The 24,664-nt window shown below is 36.5% G+C and overlaps 1 protein-coding gene across 2 annotated transcripts; it reads right to left on the bottom strand.

Annotated features, from left to right (window-relative positions):
- Positions 1-945: 945 nt before the first annotated feature.
- LOC132645119 (chaperone protein dnaJ 1, mitochondrial) lies at positions 946-22,392 on the bottom strand. 2 transcript variants are annotated; one of them, XM_060361900.1, is made up of 20 exons: positions 22,217-22,391; positions 21,409-21,472; positions 21,214-21,307; positions 19,566-19,652; positions 19,374-19,465; positions 18,817-18,900; positions 18,657-18,695; positions 18,444-18,560; positions 18,312-18,353; positions 18,127-18,214; positions 16,974-17,038; positions 16,778-16,840; positions 16,628-16,700; positions 14,889-14,980; positions 12,220-12,291; positions 5,574-5,630; positions 4,050-4,098; positions 3,895-3,964; positions 2,504-2,593; positions 946-1,556 (listed from the first exon to the last, which is right to left on the bottom strand). In XM_060361900.1, exons 2-20 carry the CDS (start codon positions 21,463-21,465, stop codon positions 1,460-1,462), a joined length of 1,428 nt encoding a protein of 475 aa, XP_060217883.1. In that variant the 5' UTR covers positions 21,466-21,472; positions 22,217-22,391; the 3' UTR covers positions 946-1,459. The 2 variants fall into 2 exon arrangements, with proteins under 2 accessions (XP_060217883.1, XP_060217884.1); XM_060361901.1 differs by lacking the exon at positions 12,220-12,291 and having other exon boundaries at positions 22,217-22,392.
- Positions 22,393-24,664: the final 2,272 nt, after the last annotated feature.

Genomic DNA, 24,664 nt, shown 5'->3' with positions numbered 1-24,664 from the left:
AATATATTGGGACACTTACTAGGGCATGAGTTCAGCAGTCTGCAAGTTCGTTGCCTGCACTTTTGGGAAACTGTCTCCTCGTAAAAGTGATAGCAATTTCCCCAACTATCAAATATTTCTCTTTTTAGTCTGAAAGCAAATGGCACAAGGATAGCCATTAGACTTAAAATGTTTTGATTGCACCGCTACCGACTTTTGAATACCTAATTAAAGACCCCTTTAAATTTGATGTGTTTTATTTAGATTCTCCTTAGACTATACTTGATCTTAATTATTCCCTTGTATTTGGCTTTTAAATAATAACTGATCCTAATTACTCCCCATAATTGGCTTTTCTATAATCGTTACCCCCTGAAAAAGACAGAAAAGGGACTAAAAATCCCATAAACTATGTAATAATGCCCTCCATCCACCTTTCGGGCTTAAAATGCCCCCGACGTCAACCTTTTGGCTCAATACAACCCTTATTTTAAGGCTCAATCGGAAAATAAAATTAATGAATTCATTAATTACGTGGCAACATTCTATTGGTTTATTTTAAGTCAACCCTAATTAATTAAAATCTCAATAAATACATCCACATGATGGTGAGCGAAACAATTTGAATATAGGAGTATGCTAAACATCTGGTAAAAAAAAAAAAAAGTTCTTTTTCTTGAATATATTTTTTCATGCGCTCACAAAAAATTCTTTCCAAGAATCAAGGTTTGTGGAAGTTGGAACAATATAAAATTTTTGATCATTACGTAAATTCACCGAAGCACCTAGTCGGAGTGCTCATGATACAAAGTAGAGGTACATCAAATGGTCAAACTGATAATGGTTTATAGCTCATGGCATTGAATTAGTTATGATTTTTTTTTATGGAGACGGAGAGCAAATAAACGGCGCTGAGCTCCAAATCCAGATGCTATTAATTATTTATTGCTCACAATAAAGAGAAAGTGGAAAAAGAACATTACATTTCTTCAGACAGACAAGGGAGGAGAACCCTATGAACTTTCCCTTCTCTCCACAGTTACAAAAACATATAGAAAAAAGAAAGGATATAATGCTACATTTCAGAAACTATATGAGTAATTCTCTACAATTATTGTATGTAGAGATACAAGGAACACTTCTAACCATATACTGAAACTCAAATTTCTCATCAAAGGCCTTGGATAAAATAGGCACTTTCTTTTTTATTTTGGGAGCTATATAGGCATGTTAAACGCTATACAATCTGAACTCGACACAAAATTTGAAAACTATAAATGGCCCAACCATGCCTATGTGATATCGCTACCAGAGCGGGAAACATTTAGCAAGTTTCACTCCGTTGTACGAAGTTCTCTCCAGATCATATCGGAAACAGAGACTAGCAAACTCCGTGCAAGTATATGATGTTAATAGCAGCTGGATCGGCGATTCTTGTAGTTTATCAACAATCTGCCAGGGACAGCTGACGCCTCCACAATCAAAGTGTTTTGATTAACAAGAGAAGAATCACTATAAGGAGCGAAAATTCGACCACAAACTTTGGGTTCGACACACGTTCAAGCAACTGCTGCCACCTGTAAGTTCAACCAGTAGAGAGCTGCTGGTAAAGCCTGTTAACCATTTCCAGAATGTTCACCACATTCAGAATGGTGACTATAGAAGTATACTTCTCAGCGAGAAAACACTAAAAGCTTGTGCCAGTTAGATGATAACGTGCAGTCAATCCCCAGTAAAGATGTAGCTCCAGTATTCGCACAGAAAAATGAAAAAGTTATAAACATTCATGATAAGAGATCATACCTCCCAAACCACCCACACCCAGTGAGAAAGAAAAAGGAAAAGCTATCCACAGTCCCAGTAACTAATGAGGAGCTTGAAAGAACAAACAACAAATTTATATAAAACTCTAACAAGCAGCAAAGTTCTAATACTCTGGTTCCAAAAGATAAACATAACATTCATTCAACAAAATGCCAAAGAAAAAAGGTCTCGTGAAAACAACAAAGGGATGACGCGTTCAACCCGATTACAGAAAGCACATGATTTTAATAAGCCTACCGCAATAGAAATTCAAAAAAGAAAGAAAAGTGAAAGTGATGCAACAAACATAATGGACAACCAAAAAGGAGAAAAACAACATAGCTTTCAGTTTGTATACAAGATATCACTAACCAGCTAATGGCCAGTCCGGCCTACCTGAAAAAGGATTACATCTGATCATGTATCTACAGTCTAGCATAATAATTGGAGAGAAGGATAACCCCATTACCTCCCGTCTTTTTTGGATAGAAAATAACTTATTATAAATTATTTCAAATGACTTTTTAACATTATGTACTTGTGGTGAACTCCTCAAATACTATATAGGAATATCCACATGATCAAAGAGAGCACAAAATTTCCAGTTATAGTCTTCTAAAATTAGTTACCGAAAAAGTTTAAAGAAAGCTGAGTGCAGCAAATACTACGGATGGATCAGAGTCGCATCATGCCTTCAAAGCCAATAAAGAAGAAAACTTACAAATTTACTTCTCCATCCATGTAATCTCCATTAACAATTTCCTCCTGTGCAAATTCTTCCATTATGGCACGTTGTCGTTCATTCAACGCTCTACAAACAAAAACAGAAAACAATGATAACCAAGCTGAAGAGCATACTTGAATATTTGTCCATGCAGCAAACTCTTGCGGAAGTTCCAAATGAGCAACATAAAAATAGATAAATAAATGAAAACTATTTGGTCAGAAGAATTTCATCTGATAATCTACTCCCTTCATCCATAATACTTGATCAACTTCGCGTTCCTTCCTTACTCTTTTAAACTCACTATAATATGAGGCGACATATTTTATATTTTTTGATAAGTAAATTATGATGTGACATATTTTCAACTCCACTTCACTTTCCACACTTCGAACATATATTTAAGTACTTCTCTAACATACCAAGTTTAACAATCAATAATAACATTTTACCTCTTTTTTTTGGGTGACTGAGAGACCCTTAGGACAAACCGCAAAACCAGTTTAAGTAGACAACTAATGTCTAACCTCATAATGAGGGCTAAAGTGGAGGTATACCTTAAACGCATATCTATCAAATACCTCAATACCAACACCTAGTTACTGATACGAGGTTGGTTCAAACTAAAATAATAAATGTAATAGTAACAAAACAAAAGGAAAGAGCAGGTGATTATAATTCTGTGGATGCATTCAATCTCCTATTTGACTGCCCAGACATTTTCATACCTAACAATAGATATTGCTGGTTTGTAGTTCATCTAGTGATACAAGTTTTTTCCAGCAGAATTGAGTCAACTCATTGGCTCTGAGAATGAGTCTATTATCCTCTCATTTTGACACATTAGTAACCTCTTATCAACTAAACACCAATTTGCTTAATGCTCAAAGTTGTCATCCCTACTATCCCCAATCCCTAAACATCTGCAGCATTTTGAATAATGATAAGCAGTTCACACTTCACAAAGGAATCTCTCAAAGAATTAGTGGTGCAATTATCTGGGGAGTGTACATGATCCCAAATAAGAAACCTATTTACTTGTATGAACATGCTCTTGCAATGATTTAAAAGGTTGGATGAGTTGATACAAATTGTTCTTGTACATCAGATCACGGATTCTTTTTGAAGTCACTTATCATTTTCTTCCTGTTCACTTTGCCCATGAGGATGCAGGAGTGGCTAATTTTGATGCTTGACTTAATATAAATCAGCACAGGTACATCCCTGAGTTTATTACCTTAAAAACCCATTAAAGACATTTGGTAATTCCTCTAAGCAATGTGATTGTTAAGATCATCGATTTTCCACCGATTTCCTAATGAGTCTAATGGATTATAATCATTAATTTATGATAAAGATGATCTGGAAAGGCGGGAGAGAAAACATACGTTGGAAAGTCAATACGGAACCGCACATATTGATCTCCATGGTCCACCAGAAACCCTTTCCTTGGCAAACCTAAGTATGACGGACAACAAGTCTGATCGCTCAGAAGGAAGTATATCAAACAGATTAGAAGTCATTCTAACTAAAGATATGATACCTTTGCCTCGTAGTACCACAAGTTGTCCAGGCTGAACCCCCTTGGGTACCTAAAAGTACCAGACATAGAAAACAGACGGCAAAGCTTCGGTAAAAGTCAAAAAAAGGGAAGAAATACTTTGGTTCTAGCACATGAAACAAAACAATGAAAAAATAAAATTAAATTAAATAAAGAGGAAAAAGGAAGAAAAACACCAAGCAGTAAACACTTGATTGCTGCTGATTTTCCAGGCAACCTATGAAACAGTAAAGCAACTTCCATAACTGGAAAGGCTTGACAGAAGAGATGGAAATCTCTTTTTATCAAATTGATGTTCGATCCCGAAGCCAATTCGTAGCTTGTTTACAAGCATTCAAGTAGCTTCAATAACAATCTTTTATCTCATTTTCCCTCTTAAGAGGATTAGAAAACAATTTGTTTTTATTCAATGAGAATTTGCTTTCGTTTACTTTCTCAAAAAAAAAAAAAATGGTTTTCGTTTATTTTCAGAAGACAACAATGGGTGGATCGAAATGGTTCTGTCTGTGTTTTGGGGGAATTGGTGTTAGGTTTTGTCTTTTGCTAAAGTGTCACTACCTTTTTTTTGTAAGGAAAAATTCCCATGCATGGAATTTGTAGAACGGCACAACTTGAAGAAGGGGAAAAAATATTTTTCTTTTTCTCCTTTGTTTCCTCTTTTTTTTTTTTTTTTTTTTTTTTTGGGGGGGGGGGGGGGGGGGGGGGGTTGCAGCTGGAGCTTTTCCCTTTGATATAATTGGATTCTTTCTGTCATATGGATAGTATTCACTTTTCTTTTTAAGAACATAGCAGAAACATTTTTGTTTTCAAAGAACAAAACAGATTGTTTTACGGCCCTATAGAGATAGATAACAAGCAACAACACTCTTTCCCCAGACACACCACTCCATATTTGGAGCCAAAAATAGTTGACCCTCTAGTCAATGGATTGAAATTTTTTGTATCTTACAGTACAGATGTTCACAGAGACAGTGCACACTCGAAATATTTTTTTTCAGTAACAATTGAAGCAAAATTTTTAAAACCAACTGAAATAGATTCACAGAACCATGGAATAGATGACTTTTTTCTTTTTTTGATAACCATGGTGTCCTGGCCAGCTTGCGCACAACCCAACTAATTCCATGGGTACCTGCTACCTCCCACCAGGCAACTTGGCTTGGACAGATGGGAAGAAATCACATACTGTTTTTTCCTTTGTTGAGATTTGAACCTAAGACTTCATGGTTCTCAACCCACTTCATTGACCTCTGGGCCACACCGTTGGGTGCAACAACCAAGATCACTGTCATGCAGTCAAAAGATGTTTGAAAAAGCAACAACCAAAATGGAAGAAAAAAGTTTAAGCTGGCACATCCAAAATCAAGGTGATACACAATTCACTATTAGTATTGAACTTCAAATCTATTACTAAGACATGACAGCATTACAAAACTTCTAGCAAATAAAATATATAAGAAATGCAGAAAGATGGATAAACCCAGTGGCCAGTACAAAACGACATACCTGTATCTTTGTCTTTCCAGATAGAGTTGGTACATCGACTTTACCACCAAGAATAGCCTAGTAAATTCAATAAGGACCATTAAATTTCATAATTCTACTTTAAGCCACAAAAGCATATGTAAAGATGACAGAATATAAGAGCTCTGAGCATTTATTCCGAGTCTTATGCATTTAGTCTTCTTTTCAAACTTCTATGATGTTCCCTTCTCTTTGTATTTTGCAAACCCATGACCTACAGTTTAAGGATTGGATGAGTTTTTAACCAGGTTTCTAACATCTTTTTCTAGTACCCATGCTGTCATGGAGCCCCAGCTACACTGCGTATATATTGTTTATGAGAAAGGTAGGAGGCAAGGTACATATACTGTTATACATCTTTTCCCATGAAAGTGCCCCAGTATGCTACATATTACATCTTTTCTCTAACAAATACTCCTTTTGCTAACCGGTTAACTTTTCTTTAATCAGGTCTGTAATGTACTTGTAAAAATGAAATGGAAATACGATAAAGAAAAAGGAATTGGACTCGAAATGGAACTCATTGATTCAACTGAAAGGTTACAATTGGATTAACAAAAGAAAGACTCCATAACCATGAGCTTCAATGGTCTGTAATGGAAGAAGTAAGATAAGAAGAAGAAGATAAGAGAAGAAGAGAAAAGACGAGGAAGAAGAAGAAGAAGAGAGGTCGATTGAGAGAAATAGGATTTTCCAAAATGATTCTTGAATGCCCTTCTTCATCTTTTCTCCCAGTTTATATTGATAACAGAGAGGTATGTTGCTCACATGACTAATCTCAACAAACCCGCGCGCCTCTAACGGTTTGAGATCATTACATTCCCTTCCCCTTAAATTCAACGTTGTCCTCAAGGTTTTTAATAATGAGCCAGTAATTTGATATTCAACCATACTCTTGATGCACCACCCAACAATTTTTTTTTGAGTAAAAGGTAACTTTGTATTCACACAAAACACTCATCATATGGTGATGAGGTATAATCTTACATCCCTTGGTAGGCTGAAACTACCCTGAAACAACAAACTAGAGCTTACAGATGTCCTATAAAATCAACTAAAGATTCTAATTCCCCCACCATATCCTGTTTACACCAAAAATAAAGTAAACTAAGGCACTTCATCTTGATCTTTTGAGTGCTGCTGCCATTATCATGAAAACATCTTGCATTCCTTTCTTTCCATAGTGTCCACCAGATGCATGCTGGTATATTCTCCCACCAGTTCTCCTTAGATCTTCTTTTTCCAATTCCTTTCCAGCTATTCAAAAGTGCAAAAGTGGTCTTTGGCATGACCCAACTCACTCCAAGTAAATATAAGAACATGCTCCACAGATTTACAGCTGTTTTGCAATGTAGGAACAGGTGACCATTGATCTCTGTTTCTTGTCCACACATAAAACACCTTGAGCAAATCTGAGTACCTCTTCTTTGTAAAGCTTCATGAGTTAGGCATGCTCTTCTGATTACCAACCATGTAAAACAGGCTACCTTATGAGGAACTTTGACCTTCCAAATTAGTTCCCAAGGCCATTCTGCTAGTATTGACTGATTGCTATTCATGTTCCAATAACAAGATTTTACTGTGAAATCTCCCTTGTTATGCAACTCCCAGACAGGTCTATCAGGGCCAATTGAGGTGCCCTGGAAGGTACCTAAAATCTGGAGCAAGTTTGTTACTCTGTCTATTTCCCAATCATTCAAGGCTCTTCTAAAAATCAAGTTCCACCCTTGATTGCTCCACAATTGAAAGACAGTGGCATTTTTCTGAAGGCTTATGATGTATAAGTCTGGGAACATCTCTTTTAGACTAGTATCTCCTATCCATTTTTCATTCCAAAAATCTGTTTTTAGTCCATTCCTCACTTTTATGTGCATTTTACTATTTAGCAAGGGCCACAGCCTTCTAATTGTCTTCCATACACTACACCCAAAGGTTCCATCAACTTCTAAAGTGGTCCACTGATTTAGCAGACCATATTTCTGTGCAATGAATCTTTTCCAGAGGGCCCTATCTTCGAAGCAGAATCTCCATAGCCACTTAAGTAGTAGACAACTATTCTGTATACTTAAGTTCTTTATCCCCAAACCTCCTTGAGTTTTACTAAGAGTCACATCATCCCAATTAACCAGATTATGACCTTTCTTTTCTTTGTTAACATGCCAGAGGAAGTTTCTTCTCAGTTGGTTAAACTTCTTTTCAATGCTTTTTGGGACTGGGAATAGGCTCATCATGTAAGAAGGAAGACCATCCATCACAGATTTTATCAGTGTCACTCTGCCCCCTAAAGATAGATACTGGCTCTTCCATCTAGCTAGCTTCCTTTCACATTTTTCCAGCACCTCACACCAAATTTCCAATTCTTTGTTTTTAGCACCCAAGGGCAGGCCCAGGTATTTTGTGGGCAGAGATCCCACTTGGCAGCCTATGTTCTCAGCTATTTCCTATAGGTTCCCAACTTGATTCACTGGAAAAAGATGGCTTTTGTGCCAGTTTACATGCAGCCCAGAAATACCTTCAAAAATGGTAAGAATAACCCTCAGATGCCTGACTTGTAATACCTCAGCTTCACAAAAAACCAGAGCATCATCTGCATACAGCAGATGAGTTACTTCCATGGTATGACCCCTATTTGTTAGAGCCTTGAAACCCTTCATCCAACCATTTATCTTGGCTTTCTTGATCATGTGATTGAGCCCCTCCATGGCTAAAATGAAGAGGAAGGGGGAGAGAGGATCTCCCTGTCTCAGTCCTCTTTGAGAATTAAAAAATCCTTCAGTATTTCCATTGATAATAAGTGAAAATTTAACATTCGATATGCAGAATTTAATCCAATTCAACCACTTGTTGCCAAATCCCATATCCTTGAGAATCTTCAAGAGATATCTCCAGTTTACATGGTCATAAGCCTTCTCTATATCCAGTTTACATAGAATTCCTGGAGTATTTTGCCTCACCCTAGAGTCCATCAGCTCATTTGCTAGCAAAGCTGCATCCAAAATTTGTCTTCCTTTCAAGAAAGCCATTTGGTGGACATCCACCAATTTATCCATCACTGTTTTCAGCCTCTCAGTAAGCAACTTGGAGATTATTTTGTACACCCCCCCAATCAGACTAATAGGTCTAAAATCTTTTAGTTCCTCTGCTCCATGCTTCTTCGGGATAAGAGCTATAAATGTAGCATTAAGGGATTTCTCAAAAAACTCATTCTGATGGAAGTTTTGGATAGTCAACATCAGTTCATCTTTTATTGTTGTCCAGCATGCTTTGAAGAAACTCATAGTGAAACCATCAGGCCCAGGTGCTTTGTCACCATCACAGTGGTCTACAATTTGCAAAACTTCTGCTTCTGTAAATGGCCTTTGGAGCCAGTTTTTCTCTTCAGTTGAAATCTTTGGGCAATCTACAAGTTCAAAAGATGGCCTCCATTCTTCAGTTTCTGAATAAAGTTTCTTGTAGAACTCTATCATTTCCATTTTGATTTCTGCTGGTTCTGTTATTTCCTCCCCCCTTACCACCAATCTGTCTATGTTATTATATCTCCTGTGAGCAGTCCACCCAACAATTTGAAGAAGAGTTTCTTTTTTCCCTTGTTGTTTGTACTGATTCGTACAAAGTCATATGAAATTTCCATGGGAATCAGAAGCATTCATAATCACCATACTCAGGGCATGGCACAGCACATCCCTCACATAGTTTCCATGTTGAACACACTGAGGATCTAAAACTGAAATAGATCTTATTTGAGCTGCGCTAGTGTAATATCCACTTATTTTAACAACTAACTACTCTGTCCATCAGCCAGTGGTAACCAGTTATGTCCCTGTCGCAGCTATCACCACTAAAATAATAGAGTGCCATAAACCATCATAGTTTAGATATATAAACCTTGATATAAGTACTATACATGATAGTGGCTTGGACAGGGAGAGATCCCTTCAGCTGCTTATTTTTCTAGTTTCTGAGTTATTCTGATATGCCCAACTTTTACTTCTGCAGTAGACGACCCTGTTTTTTATTTTTACTTTCACCATTATTATCAGCCAACTCATATATATAGCCACATAAACCAGGGGAAGACTACTGATCAAAAAAGGAGGAAAAGGAGAAAAAGATAAAACCAACAGAAGACCACCACAAGATACTCTTATCATGCGTAATCCAACCCCCACTTCCCATGTGCCAGCAGTATCACCCACCCAGTCAGTATTATCTTCAGCCAGTTATCTTGCTAATCAGTATCACATAAAACTCAGCAATCCCAGAGAGACTTTCTCTAGCAAGGGAATGGAGAGCACATAACTTTTAATTTGGTGGTGGAACATAGTGAAATTGGATAGGAAGTAGGGGCCTAGGAGTGGGAGATCTGAAAGTCCAAAACATTAGCTTGCTGCAAAATGGTTTTGGATATTTGCCCACGAGGAAGATTCTCTTGAGCCGAGGGTATTTCGGAAACAGCCTCCCTGTCTTCCGAGATAGGGGTATGGTTTGCGTACACTTTACCCTCCCCAGACCCCACATTGTGGGATTTCACTGGGTATGTTGTTGTTGTTGTTGTTGTTGTTGAGGAAGATGCTCTATGGAGAACAGTTATCACTGCAAAATATGGGCTTCTCAGTCATTGGACAACCCAGCAGACACAAACTCACAGCCCTACTGGAATTTGGAAAAGCATCAGAGTTCACTGGAGCACATTTTACTCCAACTCTTCATTTCAAGTGGGTAATGGCAGGACTATAAAGTTTTGGGTGGAGGTCTGGATGGTCAAGCAACACTAAGGGAGAAATTTGCAATACTTTTCAGTGTAACACAGAATCCGGATGCTACAATTTCTGACTATTGGTCCTCACATGGCTGGAATTTCAATTTCATGCGAAGCATAAATGATTGGGAGGTGTACACCATTTCTTCAATGCTTCAGATGCTGAACAGTGTATCCCCTTTCATCTATTCACCTGATTCTTTTTTTTGGAAGGGAGACGCTAAAGATAAATTTACAGTTAAAGCTTGTTATCAACTCTTGAGGAACTCAAATTTCATCCTCAATTGATCATGGAAGCAGTGTTATCAAAAGCGAAAAGCGCAAAAAAGCTCTAAGGTCAGCTGGGACTTTAAGCTCAAAGCACAAATAAAGTGTGGGCTTTAATGAAAAAAAGCGCAATGGTGCAAAAATAAAAATATAGACATGTTTAGCCCAAGACTAATTATAATAAGCGTGAATAACAAATATATGGACAAACAAACTGTAAAAACATAACGATGAAGTGAAATAACGATTATCTAGGGTCATCTCTTCAAGAGAGGCTCATTGGCAAGGAAAAGTATGTCTTAGAGCCTTGATGATGACACTGAAACGCACATAAAGCGAGACGAATCGCTCAACGTGTTGTGAGCCTCGCTTCAGGGCTTAAGCGCGCCTTTGACAACAGTGCATGGAAGTGCATATGGAGAAACAAGGCACCTATGAAGGTGGAATGCTTCATATGGCTGGTTGTACACGGTGCACACCTCACTCACGAGAATCTCCATAAAAGAAGAGTTCACATTTGCAGTAGATGCCCTTTGTGTGAGAGCCAATCTGAGGACGTTAGTCACCTTTTCATTCACTGTTCACTCACTTCAGAAATCTGGTTCTTTATCTTAAATGTTTTGGGGTCAAGTGGACAATGCCTAGGACAACTACTGAATTAATGCAATACTGGTACAGGAAAGGGCTGCGAAAGACACAAATGAAAATATCGAATTCAGTTCCTTCAGCTATTTGGTGGTCCATATGGAAGGAAAGAAATGCATGGATTTTTTGAGAGCAAAAAGAATCTGTAATTAGCATCAGCTACAGATGTATATCTCTATTGTCTTTTTGGTGTAATCTGGCTTTGCAAATGACATAGAAGTCATGATAGTCTTCTCGAGCTCACTACACAATTCTGTGATGTAGCTTTCCCTGTAAATGCTTACAGCACTTTCTTAATGCTGTCTTTTAATATATCGCCTTTTAATGATAGAGAAAAAAACTCAACAATCTTCAATCGTTGTCAACTGGAATGGGATGAAATTTTGAAGTCATATTCTTCAGTATGATGATCAATGCTTAAATCTGGTGCTGGGACTGTTGAAGAGATAAAGATTGAGAAGAGTTTCAGAGTCGGTATCGATAATGGTACTACTGATCTTTATTTTTATTTTTTTGGATAATGGTACTAATGATTTAACTAAGTTGAATAAGATGCACCAGGGGAGGATCTAGGGCCCGGGGAGGATGTTCACCCAAACACCCTCGGCGAAAAATTATATAGAGAAGAGGTTGGTTCAGTGGTTTAGGGAATTCAAAATTCACCTTGAGGTTCCAAGTTCAAATCCCAGTCACTACATTTTTATTTTTCGAACCCCCTCAGTGAAAATCCTGGATCCGCCTCTGAGATGCACAGAGAAAAAAAGGAGAGAGTGTGCCAAGGATCTCCTCAGTTACATGAGTAGAATGAAGGACTAAGCACAACTATCCTTTTGAACTTATCAAGAAATAAAGAAGAACAGCCCAAATACCTTCCTAAGCGAATCAAATGTTTATGGTAAAGCATATACTTTTATTAGCATGCCTAAAAGAAGGGAAAACAATGAAAGTTATTCTCACTTTAGTAAAGCTGATATGATAATCCACATAAAGGTCAGCTCCTTCTCTAGCAAAAAGAGGATCTTTAGCAACCTGCGAAACAAAAAGCATGAAGTTTTCACATAGACAAAGTTCAGCCAGTCCACAAAATGGACTCCAAAGATGAAAGTTTTTAAAGAAAAAAGAGGAAATCTGAACTGATAGCAGAAAGGCACCAACTGTATGCTCAGTAGTCGGTTCAAAAGATATTTCATTTGTCTTAATGTGACTATGTCTAATGGTGAGACAAAAACATAGGCACTTGGCCTGATCAATGTTGTTAAAGGGCCACTTAAACGTGCTTAAGCCCTGAAGCTCGGTGCAGCACAGGCCAGAGTCCAGACGCTTCACCTGACCGTCGCTTCACTTCACTGGTGCTTTACAGCTTTAGTACGGGCATCACAGGAGTCTCAAATCTCAACTTCCAATGGGATCAGTCTTAAGGAGGGAAACATTAAGTAGCAGACATAAATGATAAAGTGATTGAGGACAACTTTGTATGAATATCTTGGTGAATTGGAATACGAAAACAGAAATTTAGTAAAAGAACATAACTTACTAATCTAAACAAGAAATGGACCTGAATCATAAATTTAATATGCTTTTTGAACTGAATAGCATGCCTTTTACATCATATGTTCCATTAGTTATAGGCTTCTCAATGCTTTAGTCCACATAATTGTGGTTTGTATTTATATTCATTTTTCGTGTATGACATTCATTTATTTATTCTAACAGTAGCATTTTTCTTCGCTACAGCCCATGCTTTTAACTGCACTTTGCACTCAAAGCCCCAGCTGACACTTGGTACTTTTCTCTGCTTTTACCTTCGGTAAGAATGACGTGGATTCTACATAATATATAAAAAATTAGCCCAAGAAAAAAAAAACTGCAGTTACCATGCATGTTACTCAAACATACCAGCTTTGCATGCCTGCCGATACGCGTAAATCAGTCTGTGTAACATAGCTTTAGAATGTATGTGGAAGGTCTTGAGCCAAATCAATTGTTCGAACAATGGTCCAAGCTCCAACACTAATGTGCTTGTTAGCTTTCATTTTGAAGTCATATTTTTGAGGGAGCACAAAAATATCAGAAAGCTTTCATCCCCTCACAATGCATTTTTGGAGAAACATAAGAAGCTGCTATTGAATTGAACAATTTCTTGTTCAAGCAGTTCTTGCGTGAGTTTAATCAGCCAAGAGTTCATCGAGAAAAGATAAAGGCTAAGGAGAGTAGAATAAGGTGAAGGTGAAGGTGAATAGTGCGCTCATCAAGAGCTTGGTTAAGTGTCCAAGACTTGCTGGTTAGATTGGATTTTAACAAATATCACTGGGAGACTTTCTTTTTTTATCAGTCCTGAGGGGGCTTCCACTTTATTACTCAGGTAGAGTGAAATGGCTAGACTCTCTTGTCACCTTTCTTTTCGGTGATATATTTTCCTTAGCAGTTATTTATTGAGTTGATGTGAAGTCTTTCCATTCCCAATTCAATTACAACGAACAGAATGTTCATCAGCTTATCACTATCAGATATCCGGTGGACCTCTACTCCATCAACTTTTGTTTGTCAGAAAAACAACTATATTGGTTTACTCATCATGCATCTTAATCGCTTAATAATACTTTTTCACGAGAAATTCAGCAACTTCTGCTGCAAGATTGAGGGGCTGGAAATGCCAACATAAAAAGTTTTTGAATACCTTAAGTTCCCCTTCCCCTCTTTATTTGTTTTCAGACCATCTATAAAAGGTAAATGGCCTTTAGGTCAACCTTTATTTACCCTTCCCGACCTATCTACTCAAAAAATATTATTAAAGCGAAGGGTAAATAACCTAAAGCATTGCCAAACACGTTATTATGAAAATAACATCTCACTTTTTTTTTTTTTTTGAGAAAGGTAAAAATATAATAAATGCTTTACTTGAGACGAGGGTCCATCGGAAATAGAATCTCTACCTTCACAAGGTAGGGGGTAAGGCTGGGTACACACCACGCTCCCCTCCCCACTCGTGGGATTACACTGGGTATGTTGTTATAAAAATATTATAAATCTTCAGCACAAAGGCTATGCTGGAAGCCATAATTACAAGTTCAAAACAAGCAATGTATATATCATCTTACTTTATTACATAAAAGGGACCGCCCCCTTGAAATTGCCTTTTTGGCTATGTTGCTCGGACTCTTCAAAAATGGACACGGGTGCGTGTTGGATCCTCCAAAAGTAGTGCATTTTTGAAGGATCCGACACGGTTGCGGCATCCTTTTTGGAGAGTTCGAGCAACATAGCTTTTTGGCCTGTCACAGGCCTTAGCAGTTCCTCGTCATGTCTAGCCTAGTAGGTGTTCATACACATCACAGACATCACCCATGTGTTAGGGATATTCCAAATCCCTTATTGTTGAAAAAAATAAATCTAGTGGGTTTCTGATTATCAAGCAGGGACAGCGGATGATTGATCCATAAGCTAAAAATTTAATGGATTTCTGCTATATTTAATGCAAATATTATAACAATTGACCCATGCATAAAAATTCTTGAAATCACAGAGATGGTAGTAAAATCCAAAACAATCAAAAAGAATCACATTTGCTAACCCAATATAGAAGATAACGTTAGACCTAAGACTTGAATCAAATGAGGATAATGCACCTTTAGCTTTATAAATAGGCAGCCTGATTGCATCCCTCGCCTGCCAGCATGACCAGCTTTTGGCACACGAATAGTATCACCAGAGTCAACGCCTGATCCATCACGAAAAGTAAGATCATCACAAGAATCCTATGTTATGCTCTTAGACCTAGCTACTGAGATGAAAATCAGAAAAAAAAAATGATGGAAACGTGCTTACTCATCCAATAAACATAGGATCAATCAGGTATGCCTAAATTAGTTGTGGTCAACAATATGAAGTATCCACATCCGTTCAGCTCTTTTCATTACAGTACTAACTAAAAGGCAAACTAGAAGGTTTTTAAAAGTTCCCTAAGTCATGTATACATAGTTATATTGACATAGAGTCTCTAACCACAGTCAAAAGACTTGATAAACCGGACCTAATGTAAGTGTAACAACAACAACTGAGCGTTAATCCAACTAGTTGGTATTGCCTAAATGGATCATCTCTTTCCATTGACTTTATTCTTAGCTAAATCAGCATGGATTCCAAGAGATTATTAGGGTTCTTTTGAAACTTACCTTCATGATTTTATATCTACCCTGTCTCCTTTTAGAACTTTCAAATCATCATAGTTCCGCATCTATGAACCGATGCACTTGGAGGTCTACGTAAAACATGGTTAAACCATCTCAAATTACCTTCTCTCGTTTTATTGCCTACATATATTGCCTTAACCTTTGTCGGATGAAGTCATTTGTAATTTTATATAACCCACACAATCATCTTAACAGCCGCATTTCTGCTGTATTATTCTCCCAGATATGTAGGCCTTAAAAGTTTAACATTCACTCCTGCATAACATTTTTGGTCTCAACCATTATAGAATTTACTCTTCCACTTGGATAAGTATCTCCTTATCACATAGCACTCCTCCAAATTCTTCTATTTCAACCATCTTAATTTAATTCTCTGTGGTAAAGCTTCATGATTACCTTTAGCAAAACCATCTTTCTAAATTGACAACACTTAATCTTATCAGTTCAGGGTTGTACCCTACACTCTAAATTCAGGACCTTACCAGGCAACACAACCAGCACATATCTGGTAAAAAAACTGATCTCCATAATAAGGAGGTTCTGGTATGATGGGAACCAAATACGACAATATGATCAAATTTTTTGTGAAAAAGTAACCGAATCGTCTTAATCTTCATTTAAATTGGTACTTTGTACATTTTATAGCAGAAATTTGAGGGAAAATACCACATGCTTATTCTTTTTATATCATGTCACCACATGTTTATATTCTCAACATTCACTTCCCGTTTTCAAGTTCTTTTATCCACCCCAACCCCCCCCCCCCCCCCCGGTTGAAAAGTTTGGTTCATATGCTTTTACTCAAAAAGAGTTGGTTCAAATACAAGGGTTGAGAAATTTCTTGACCTATTATAATCCACAAACTTATCTATCATACTAGGGCATGGGGATTTTTATCCATATAGTTTATCACATGTATTTACACCCAAAAACCATCTTGGGCGGTTTAAGCTCGAGATTAGTGCAAGCCAAACAGTCCCCACCCTAGAGGAGAAAAACGAAAATATCAAATACCGTGAACTAACAGAGTTAATTTGTTTGAGATTAGTGTTCCATCCATCTAGTTGTTTAAGCAGAATACACAAGAACTTCAACTGAAGTACACAGATGTAGCTTAGAAATAAACTAACCCCATACGGTAACACTTAAGATGGAAAGAGAGAACCAATGCATACCGGCGGGTATAGTTACTTTAACATCTTTGATGGCTTCAACAACTCCTGATGCTTTGCATGCCCTACAACGTTCCTAATAGAAAACCAAGCAATGATTATTTAAAGCTTTGTGTCAAATTAGAGAGTTATTCATCGTCACAAAATCAAGACCTTAATAACTCGTCCAGATCCTTTACAGGTACTGCAAGTTGCTGTAAATGGAGGGATTGTAACCTGATGAATAGGTTGGACAGTATTAACAACACAAAGATTTTGAACATTGCTCGATTATCAGTCAAAGGAAAGGTCAACACTAAGGTTAAACCTCATATGATGAGGTCACCGTCAGAAATTTAAATGTACTTACTCTCCCAATTCCTTGACAAGTTGGACATACTTTTGGTTTGGAATTCAATGGATAGCCCGTACCATCTGAAGGAGGATAAGATAACACAGTGTTAAAGTTAAGATCATGATGAGTGGTCAAACTAAGAACTTCAAAGAGGAAGTTTTGGGATAAAATTCACTTTGTCAATGAGCACAACTACTCCCATTAGGTCTAAGCAATTAAGAAACACTCCATGCCATTTGATGTGATGCACTTTTCATGTTGCTATATCACAAATGGCACGCCCTAAAAGCAGTGATAGTCCATATAAAAAGAATTTAAATTCCAAGAACAATTCAAAGTAACCATGAACTTTGTTGATTAAACCGATTTTATACAACTCGGAAAATTAATTCAATGCGTTTTTCTAGCACAAAGTTTAAGAAAGACTTCTGAAACCTGTGGTCTGAAACAAGTCACAAATGGTTGTATGGTTATAAATCATGTGTAAAATTGGTTTTAAATATAGAAAGATCCCATTCTTTTTGGGACAGATTAAAAAGGAAATTGTGCCTCATAAAATGGGACAGTGGGAGTAGTAAAAGTCAAAGCAACTTCGTCATTTCACGCTAGTCAAACCACGTCATATAATGTTGAATAGATTGAATATAGCTACATTTTTCTTCTCTCCTCTTGTGATATAGACTTATTATTATTTTCTACCATTTCAGATGAAGCCAGATGGTGCCTCCAGGTATAAGCACTGTTATCATGAAAATAGAGTAGCCTCATTACTTAAAAATTTTAACCATACTTTCCAGGTGACCTTTGTGATCAACGTACTAATTCAACCATTAGGACAGCACCCTATATTACTGTATTTCTAGCAGAGATAAAAGCATGAATCTTGGAACTCTCTAGCAGTCTTTGCTCCCTTCACCTATGTAGTGACGGGAACAGAGAAAGAGCAGGGAAACATGTACACAGAGAGAGAGAAAGAGAGACAGAGAGAGAGAGAAGCAACACAAATTGCATAATCTTCCTCTACCCATGCTTCCAGGAAGAGACAGCATAATAACAATGAAAAAGAAGAGCCAAAGGACAATGACATATCCAACTAGGAAAGGCTTCAAAAACATAACCAGATGATTTAAACAATGTGTATCGAAAGAGAACATCGGCTTTTACTTACTGCAAGAATCACATGGAACATCTGCATCAAATGAAAGATGTTTTGTGCATCCTTTAGCAGCTTCAGAAAAAGAGAGAGAAAGCTCCACCTACCATTAGAAGATATTACAGTCAAATAGGTTTAATTTTGGGGTCTCTGAAAGTGCGGGGAATTCTCAAATGGAACACAATCACAGAAGGCACCACCTGAATGTCTTGCGTCAAATTTTCAGCCTCATTTTCAAATATCTGAGAGATATTGAAGCATATACATTAAGCAAAATTCCACAGATCACTGCACTACAAAAAAGAGAAAAATAGGGAGGAGAATAAATATACCTCGGAAAATATTTTCTGAAACGAATCAGAGAACTGGGTGCTGTAGGAATATCTAAAATCATTGCCATTCCCATAATTATAATTTACATCTTCTGTGCTGCTAGGTTGCTCCTTCATCTGTATTATTAAAAAAGATCATTAGTAGTATATCCAATTGAATCATGATACAGCATAACTTGAAACATACAGGCCAAAGGAGAAAAGACATCTTACCATGTCATATTGTGCTCTCTTCTGTGGATCTTGCAGAATCTGGATTCACCTTTCACGATTACAATCCATAAAATAATCATATGAAAATAGTACAAGGAAATGCCACAATTCTTCAATCATGGTCATGATACTATTTTAGAGAGCACAGAAATATTTAAACCTCATATGCATCTCTTATCTCTTGAAATTTCCTCTTCGCAGATGGATTATTCTTATTTGCATCTGGGTGGTATTTTTTTGCAAGCTGCAAAAGGTTTTGAAGTCAAGACACTAGACAGTAAAAAATAGCATGGAAAGGATAAAAAGCCACAGATCTGAGCAAGACAATGCTTAATATGAAGCAAAAAAATCTTGCAGTGCAAAAATTATTGGATCACTTGTCTGACAACACCTGCACGATGTGAATTTCACCTCTAAACAAAGAAGAAGATTCTTTTTTCATATATGGGAAGGGGGGTAAGAAGAAAATTCTGATGTATCATAATGAAAATGAACTACTAGATAACCAGCCTCTTCATTGAAAACAATCTACAGATGACTAGTAGAATTTCAGTACCAAAAAGGAAACAGATTCATATTCAAACAAAAAGCTGTGTTATATTGACAGTGACAAGCTTTTAACACCACAATAGGAGACAACGTCTTATTTTAACTGAAAATGAACATATCAATAAGGTACTTATTCAAACTTAAAAGCCTATTAAATAATATCCTCACCGCATGAAATGCCTTCTTAATCTCATCTCGACTAGAATCTCTAGATACGCCTAGAATTTCATAGTAATCTCGTTCTGCAGAATAACAAGCTCCTGAAAAAATTAAACGATGCAATTGAAACATATGATAGAGCAATCAATAAGCTGAAACACGCAAATCAAAAGTAACTGTCTATAGATATTGGAGGAATACCGGTGGAATGGAAAAAATGCTTCGATGGTGGAAATCTCCTAGTCGAAGAACTATTAGGTTTACCAATAAAACTGCAACTGTACAAAGCTGATACACAAAGCAAAGGAAACCATGATATTATGGATTGGCTTTTCAACTGACTGAACATAATTCATGTTAGAGTAATAACATCTTCTGTCAAGTTCAGGTGTTCAACATACGTTCAGCACATGCATAAATGCAGAGTTTTCATTAGCAACTATTTTTCTAATGGCAGTGGTGTCCGTGCCAATTGCACACACCTCGACTATTCCTCAGGGTACCTACTGCCTTCCACCAACACAAGTATCGGGTAATTCATTTTTTATTTTTTATTTTTTTTAATGACAAGGGAACCCGCAGCCGCTAACCTTCGGGTGCGCACAGGGTAAACCCTGCTCCTGTGTAATAGCCCGCAAACCACACAGAAGAGATAACCCACACTAGGCAAGCCCCGTGCGACGAGCTCGACCCAGAGGCAAATCCCCTGGCTGATGTAGGCAGGGGGTTTCAAACCTGAGACCTCCATTATGGAAGCCCCATGCTCAACCAACTGAGCCACCCTTGCAGGCAGTATCGGGTAATTCTATCCACCAAGGTTTAGGCATATGAGAAGAAATCACCTTGTGTTTTGTTGCCTCTGGTGAGATTTCAACCTATAACCTCATAGCTCTCCTCCCACTTCATTGAACCCTACGCCACACCCTTGAGTGCACTAACAACTATATTTTAGCATTTAAGTATTCACTCAGATTCAAGTAAATCTGATGTTGCCAGCTAGTACTAGGTTTGTGGGGGAAGATGTACCAATAAAGTATGCAACAAAGACATTGCAATAGTACGGTTATATTAAGACTAGTTTTGTGCAAAGAAATAGATGATTACATCACAAAACGGAGAAAGTACATTACCTAATGCAGTGGTATGGTTTTATCCTTAGCATGGAATTTTTTTTGATAAGTCATTAAAGATTTTATAAATTTATGCATCGGGCATAATTACACGTTGTGCAATTCCTCTACTAAGTCTAGGCAGTTAATGCCTATTGCTTTGACTATGCACCTAGCACAACAGCTGGTGACATGATTTTGCTTTATAGTCTTAGGAGAACAATTTGACCCCAATGCAACCCTGGCCATTTATCCCCTCCTTCTGCTTCTCAAGCAACAGAGATAGTATATGGACCTAATACACCTTCTGAAATTGCTTACATTGACTTTGCTCATTAAGTAACAGCTTCAAGCAACACGCTTTACACCTATTCTGTAACAGGTATCTGCTACCTCTTCTATAATTGGTGTCAAACTAGGAAACTGCTATCCAAGACTGCTTAATGTACACAAACCCAGTAATTACCCTCCTGAATGATTCCACTTGTAACAAGTGTGAGATATTATTACCTCGTTAAGTTACCACCACGCAATGAAGGTAAAGTTTAAATTCATGTACCGTTTCACACCGTAATCAATGCCAAATTACACTAACTAACAACTAAGGGCAGATTGAAAGCAGAAAGTTGAACTCAATTAATGAAAAGTAGCTCATGATAAAAGAATCCTTAGAATTGCAGATTTGATACACAAAATAGAGTTCAACCTTCACATGTTACAGTTAAAGGTAAGCCTCTTACATCGATTTTTAAGTAATGTGGGTAGATATTCTGAAACATGTGCACACGTGTTCCTTTTACCGATCATTGAATGTGCACAAACTGTGCGCCATGACTGGAAAAAAACAAAAAGCATTTAGGGACAATATTACCGCTTCTCTGAAATAATATAGTTCGTAAATTCAACAACATTGCTGCGGTTTTCAGTAATATTACCAAAGCAATTTGAATGACAGATTTTGGAGATATCCCTGTCCACCTCAGTCTGCCCATTTTTTAACTGAAAGCAGTTCCAAAAGCCACAAAAGTAAAATATAAGCTGCAGTGAAATGCCCAGTGAGAAAAAAACATTGAATTATTCATTACAAAGAATTGTGCAATGAAATTAGTAGGTTTGCAAGAACTACGATACCATTAAGCACAAATTTTCACTAACTTCTTTAACGAAAATGCTTTGACATGCCTTTTCTTGAGCCAAGGGTCTATCGGAAACAACTTCTCTACCCCCCCAAAACAAGGTGGGGAAAGGTCCGCGCACACTCTACCCTCCCCAAACCCAACTTGTGAAAATACACTGGGTATGTTGCAGTTGTTGTGTTCTTTAACGAAAAAATTTCACTTCCCATCCATAAAATTGTACCCTCTTGGCATTATTCACCTTAAGCTCTATGTTTGGTATACCGCATCTTAACCTCCTATATCAACAGAAATCAGTCCAAAACACTATATTTAAGGAGCTATGTTGCAATTGCCAATATAATAACACATGGAATAAACAAATAAATAAAGTTACGTTGGTACACTGCCAATTCAAAGAACTAATTTCCACTTTTTTCTAACATAATACCATAAGCTTTTTTTTTTTTTTCTTAAATACTCCACCACTCCCACCGTAAGGAAATCATCAGTTCTACTTGGACATTCATCTGCTTCAGAGTTCAGTCTAATATACTTTATAAATCAACCAACTGAGTAAACTTCCTCATTAAAATAAAAACCACAAAAATTAAGAAAGTAAGCTTACTTGGAAGAAACTGGGAATGGAGAAAAGATAGGGATTCTTTGTCTTGTTGGTCACGCAAATTCTCTTTAAATTGGCTATCATGCCAACGCCAATGGGTGCAGTCACAATTTAATGGGGTCTAAAGTTTAATTATACTTTCCATTTTAACTCCCATGAGGGTTTGTCTTTTCGAACTTGACCCCTCTATCTTATGCAATTTATATATATTTATAAAAATAAATGAGCTGTTTTTTTCTCCTCATGTAGTTATCTTAATTCCCCCTATCCCAAAAAAAGTGTATCTTAACCAAAAAAAAAAAAATCAAAAATTCTAAAATAAGTGTTATCTTAGAAATTACAACAACAATGTACCCAATGAAATCCCACAATATGAGGTTTGGAATGAGTAAATTGTACGCAGACCTTACTCCTACAATGTAGGGAGGCTATTTCCGAAAAACCATCGACTCAAGAGTGTTTTTAATATTACGGGGAGGGAGTATATTTTTTAATCCTCTCAAAGAATACCACCTTCCGATTTTAATTAGTTAGTTCTGATATTTAATCACATAGCATAATTTAGCTTCTTTATTCTTTTTTACACTTACAAAAGATATCATAAATAAAATAATTACAAAAAAACAAACATTGAAGCTGTCAATATTGGGTTTGGCTGGCCCAAGCCAACCCAACCCACACACTTAGGAATTTGACGGGCCTGAGGTGGTCCACCACTTCGACGGGCCTTAACTTGGCTAGCTCAGCCCATACGTATGTCGGTCCACCTTTTTTGTAAATATTTTTCATAATTTTTAATTTAAATTCTAACAACATAAATATTTACAATACAATATCACATCGCATTGCTAATCAAGTCTCAATCCACTATTAAATTATCCCATTATATTTATTAAAGACTTACTAATTATTATTCACTATTAAATGTCCCTCTTTACTTTCAAATATAACGAGTACACTTCACAACTAAGTCTTGTATCACCGAGGTGCTCCATTTTCTCATATATCATCATCAATACCAAGTCATAATTTAATATCAATATGCATATGGAATGAGAATGCATGCCAAGTATAATATCACCATCAACCGTAATCCATACGTCAAGGTTTTATCTACGTATTATGATAAGTTTATATCACAATTCAAGTCTAAACTCATTATCCTTACTTTCTCCGATGATATGTGTCACAATAAAAGAGAATTGGGTACAACACGTATCACAGCACACCCATTCAGGTAGTAAGTCTAATCACAATAACAGGGCAGCAAACCACCATCAACAACAACCAAACTCATAGAATTCCATCCCGAATCGCCACGGTATTGTCATACCCCATTTTAACCGGGTTGATTTAGGAGTACAACATATTGGTGATTCCTATTTATTTTGTTTTAAGGAGTCGCCACCTAATTAATTTAACGGTGAATTAGGACACCTAGAGTTTAACTAAGGCAAAGTTAAAACTAAACCTCAATTAATAGTCTGCTTAACCAGTGTGATTCTAGGTAAGGGCTCTATATTATCCTAAAGGGAAGGGGTTAGGCATCCTTTAGAATCCGTTAATTTACGGTTATTCGACCAAACTTAGGTTAAATAATTGAGAGTAAATAAAATGCTTAAAATTTAGAAAAAATAAAATGATTTTAGATAGAGTTTTAAAAGAAAATAATGTTAGTTAAAATAAGATTTACGAAAAATATAATAATTTGTATAAAAGAGACTTTGAATGCCATTTTTTTAAAAATACGATTTATAAATGTTGTTGAGGTTTTAGACGAAAGTATAATAGTGTTGTTTAAAATAATACTCGTAGAAAAACACAATAATGTGTGTAAGAGAAGGTTCTAAAATTTAAATGGGACTTGAAACATTGATGAAATCTTAAAAAAATAATATTTAATAAGATTTATAGGAAATGTGATAATTCGCATGAAATAAAACTTATAAGCATTGTTAAGATAAAAAATGTTATTTAAAGAAGACTTATAAATGTGGCTAGACTTTAAAATAAAATGCTGTTTAATATAAGATTTGTATAAAATACGATAATTTGCCCATAAATAATAGTTGTTGAGAAGAGATTTGGCAGTTTGAACTTTCGAATAAATCGTATTATTTAATTATAGCAATGTAGAAAAAGCTAAGCTTATAAATAGGATTCAAAAGGAAGTGAGCTTTCTTTATCATTTCTTGTTAACTATGACAACTATATTTAACTAAAAATATGCGTGATTGATTCAAACTTGAAAGAGTTATTTATGAAATATGCTTGAATTTATATTTGCGTATTAGTGGTGTTTTGAAATTAAGATAACAAGAAACAAAATATGATTCCTTTAACTAAAAAAAATATTAATTTATACTATCAATTATTCTAAAAGTAAATATTATAGATTCTATAAATAAACTTTAATGTGAAAAGAAGAAAATGAAACTTATGGGATTAATT

The sequence above is a fragment of the Lycium barbarum genome, chromosome 6, assembly GCF_019175385.1.
Source record: "Lycium barbarum isolate Lr01 chromosome 6, ASM1917538v2, whole genome shotgun sequence".
Classification (NCBI taxonomy): domain Eukaryota; kingdom Viridiplantae; phylum Streptophyta; class Magnoliopsida; order Solanales; family Solanaceae; genus Lycium; species Lycium barbarum.
The sequence above is the reverse complement of the archived record's forward strand: the minus strand, read 5'-3'. Positions and strand labels throughout refer to the sequence as shown.

Excerpts from the sequence above, each read along its gene's own strand:
- LOC132645119 (XM_060361900.1), bottom strand. The coding sequence starts at position 21,465 with ATGGGCAGACTGAGGTGGACAGGGATATCTCCAAAATCTGTCATTCAA. Across the intron at positions 19,466-19,565 it reads GCATTTTTTCCATTCCACCG|GAGCTTGTTATTCTGCAGAA; the intron begins GTATTCCTCCAA and ends TAATTTTTTCAG. Across the intron at positions 1,557-2,503 it reads ATGGATGGAGAAGTAAATTT|GTGGCAGCAGTTGCTTGAAC; the intron begins GTAAGTTTTCTT and ends TTGAACTTACAG.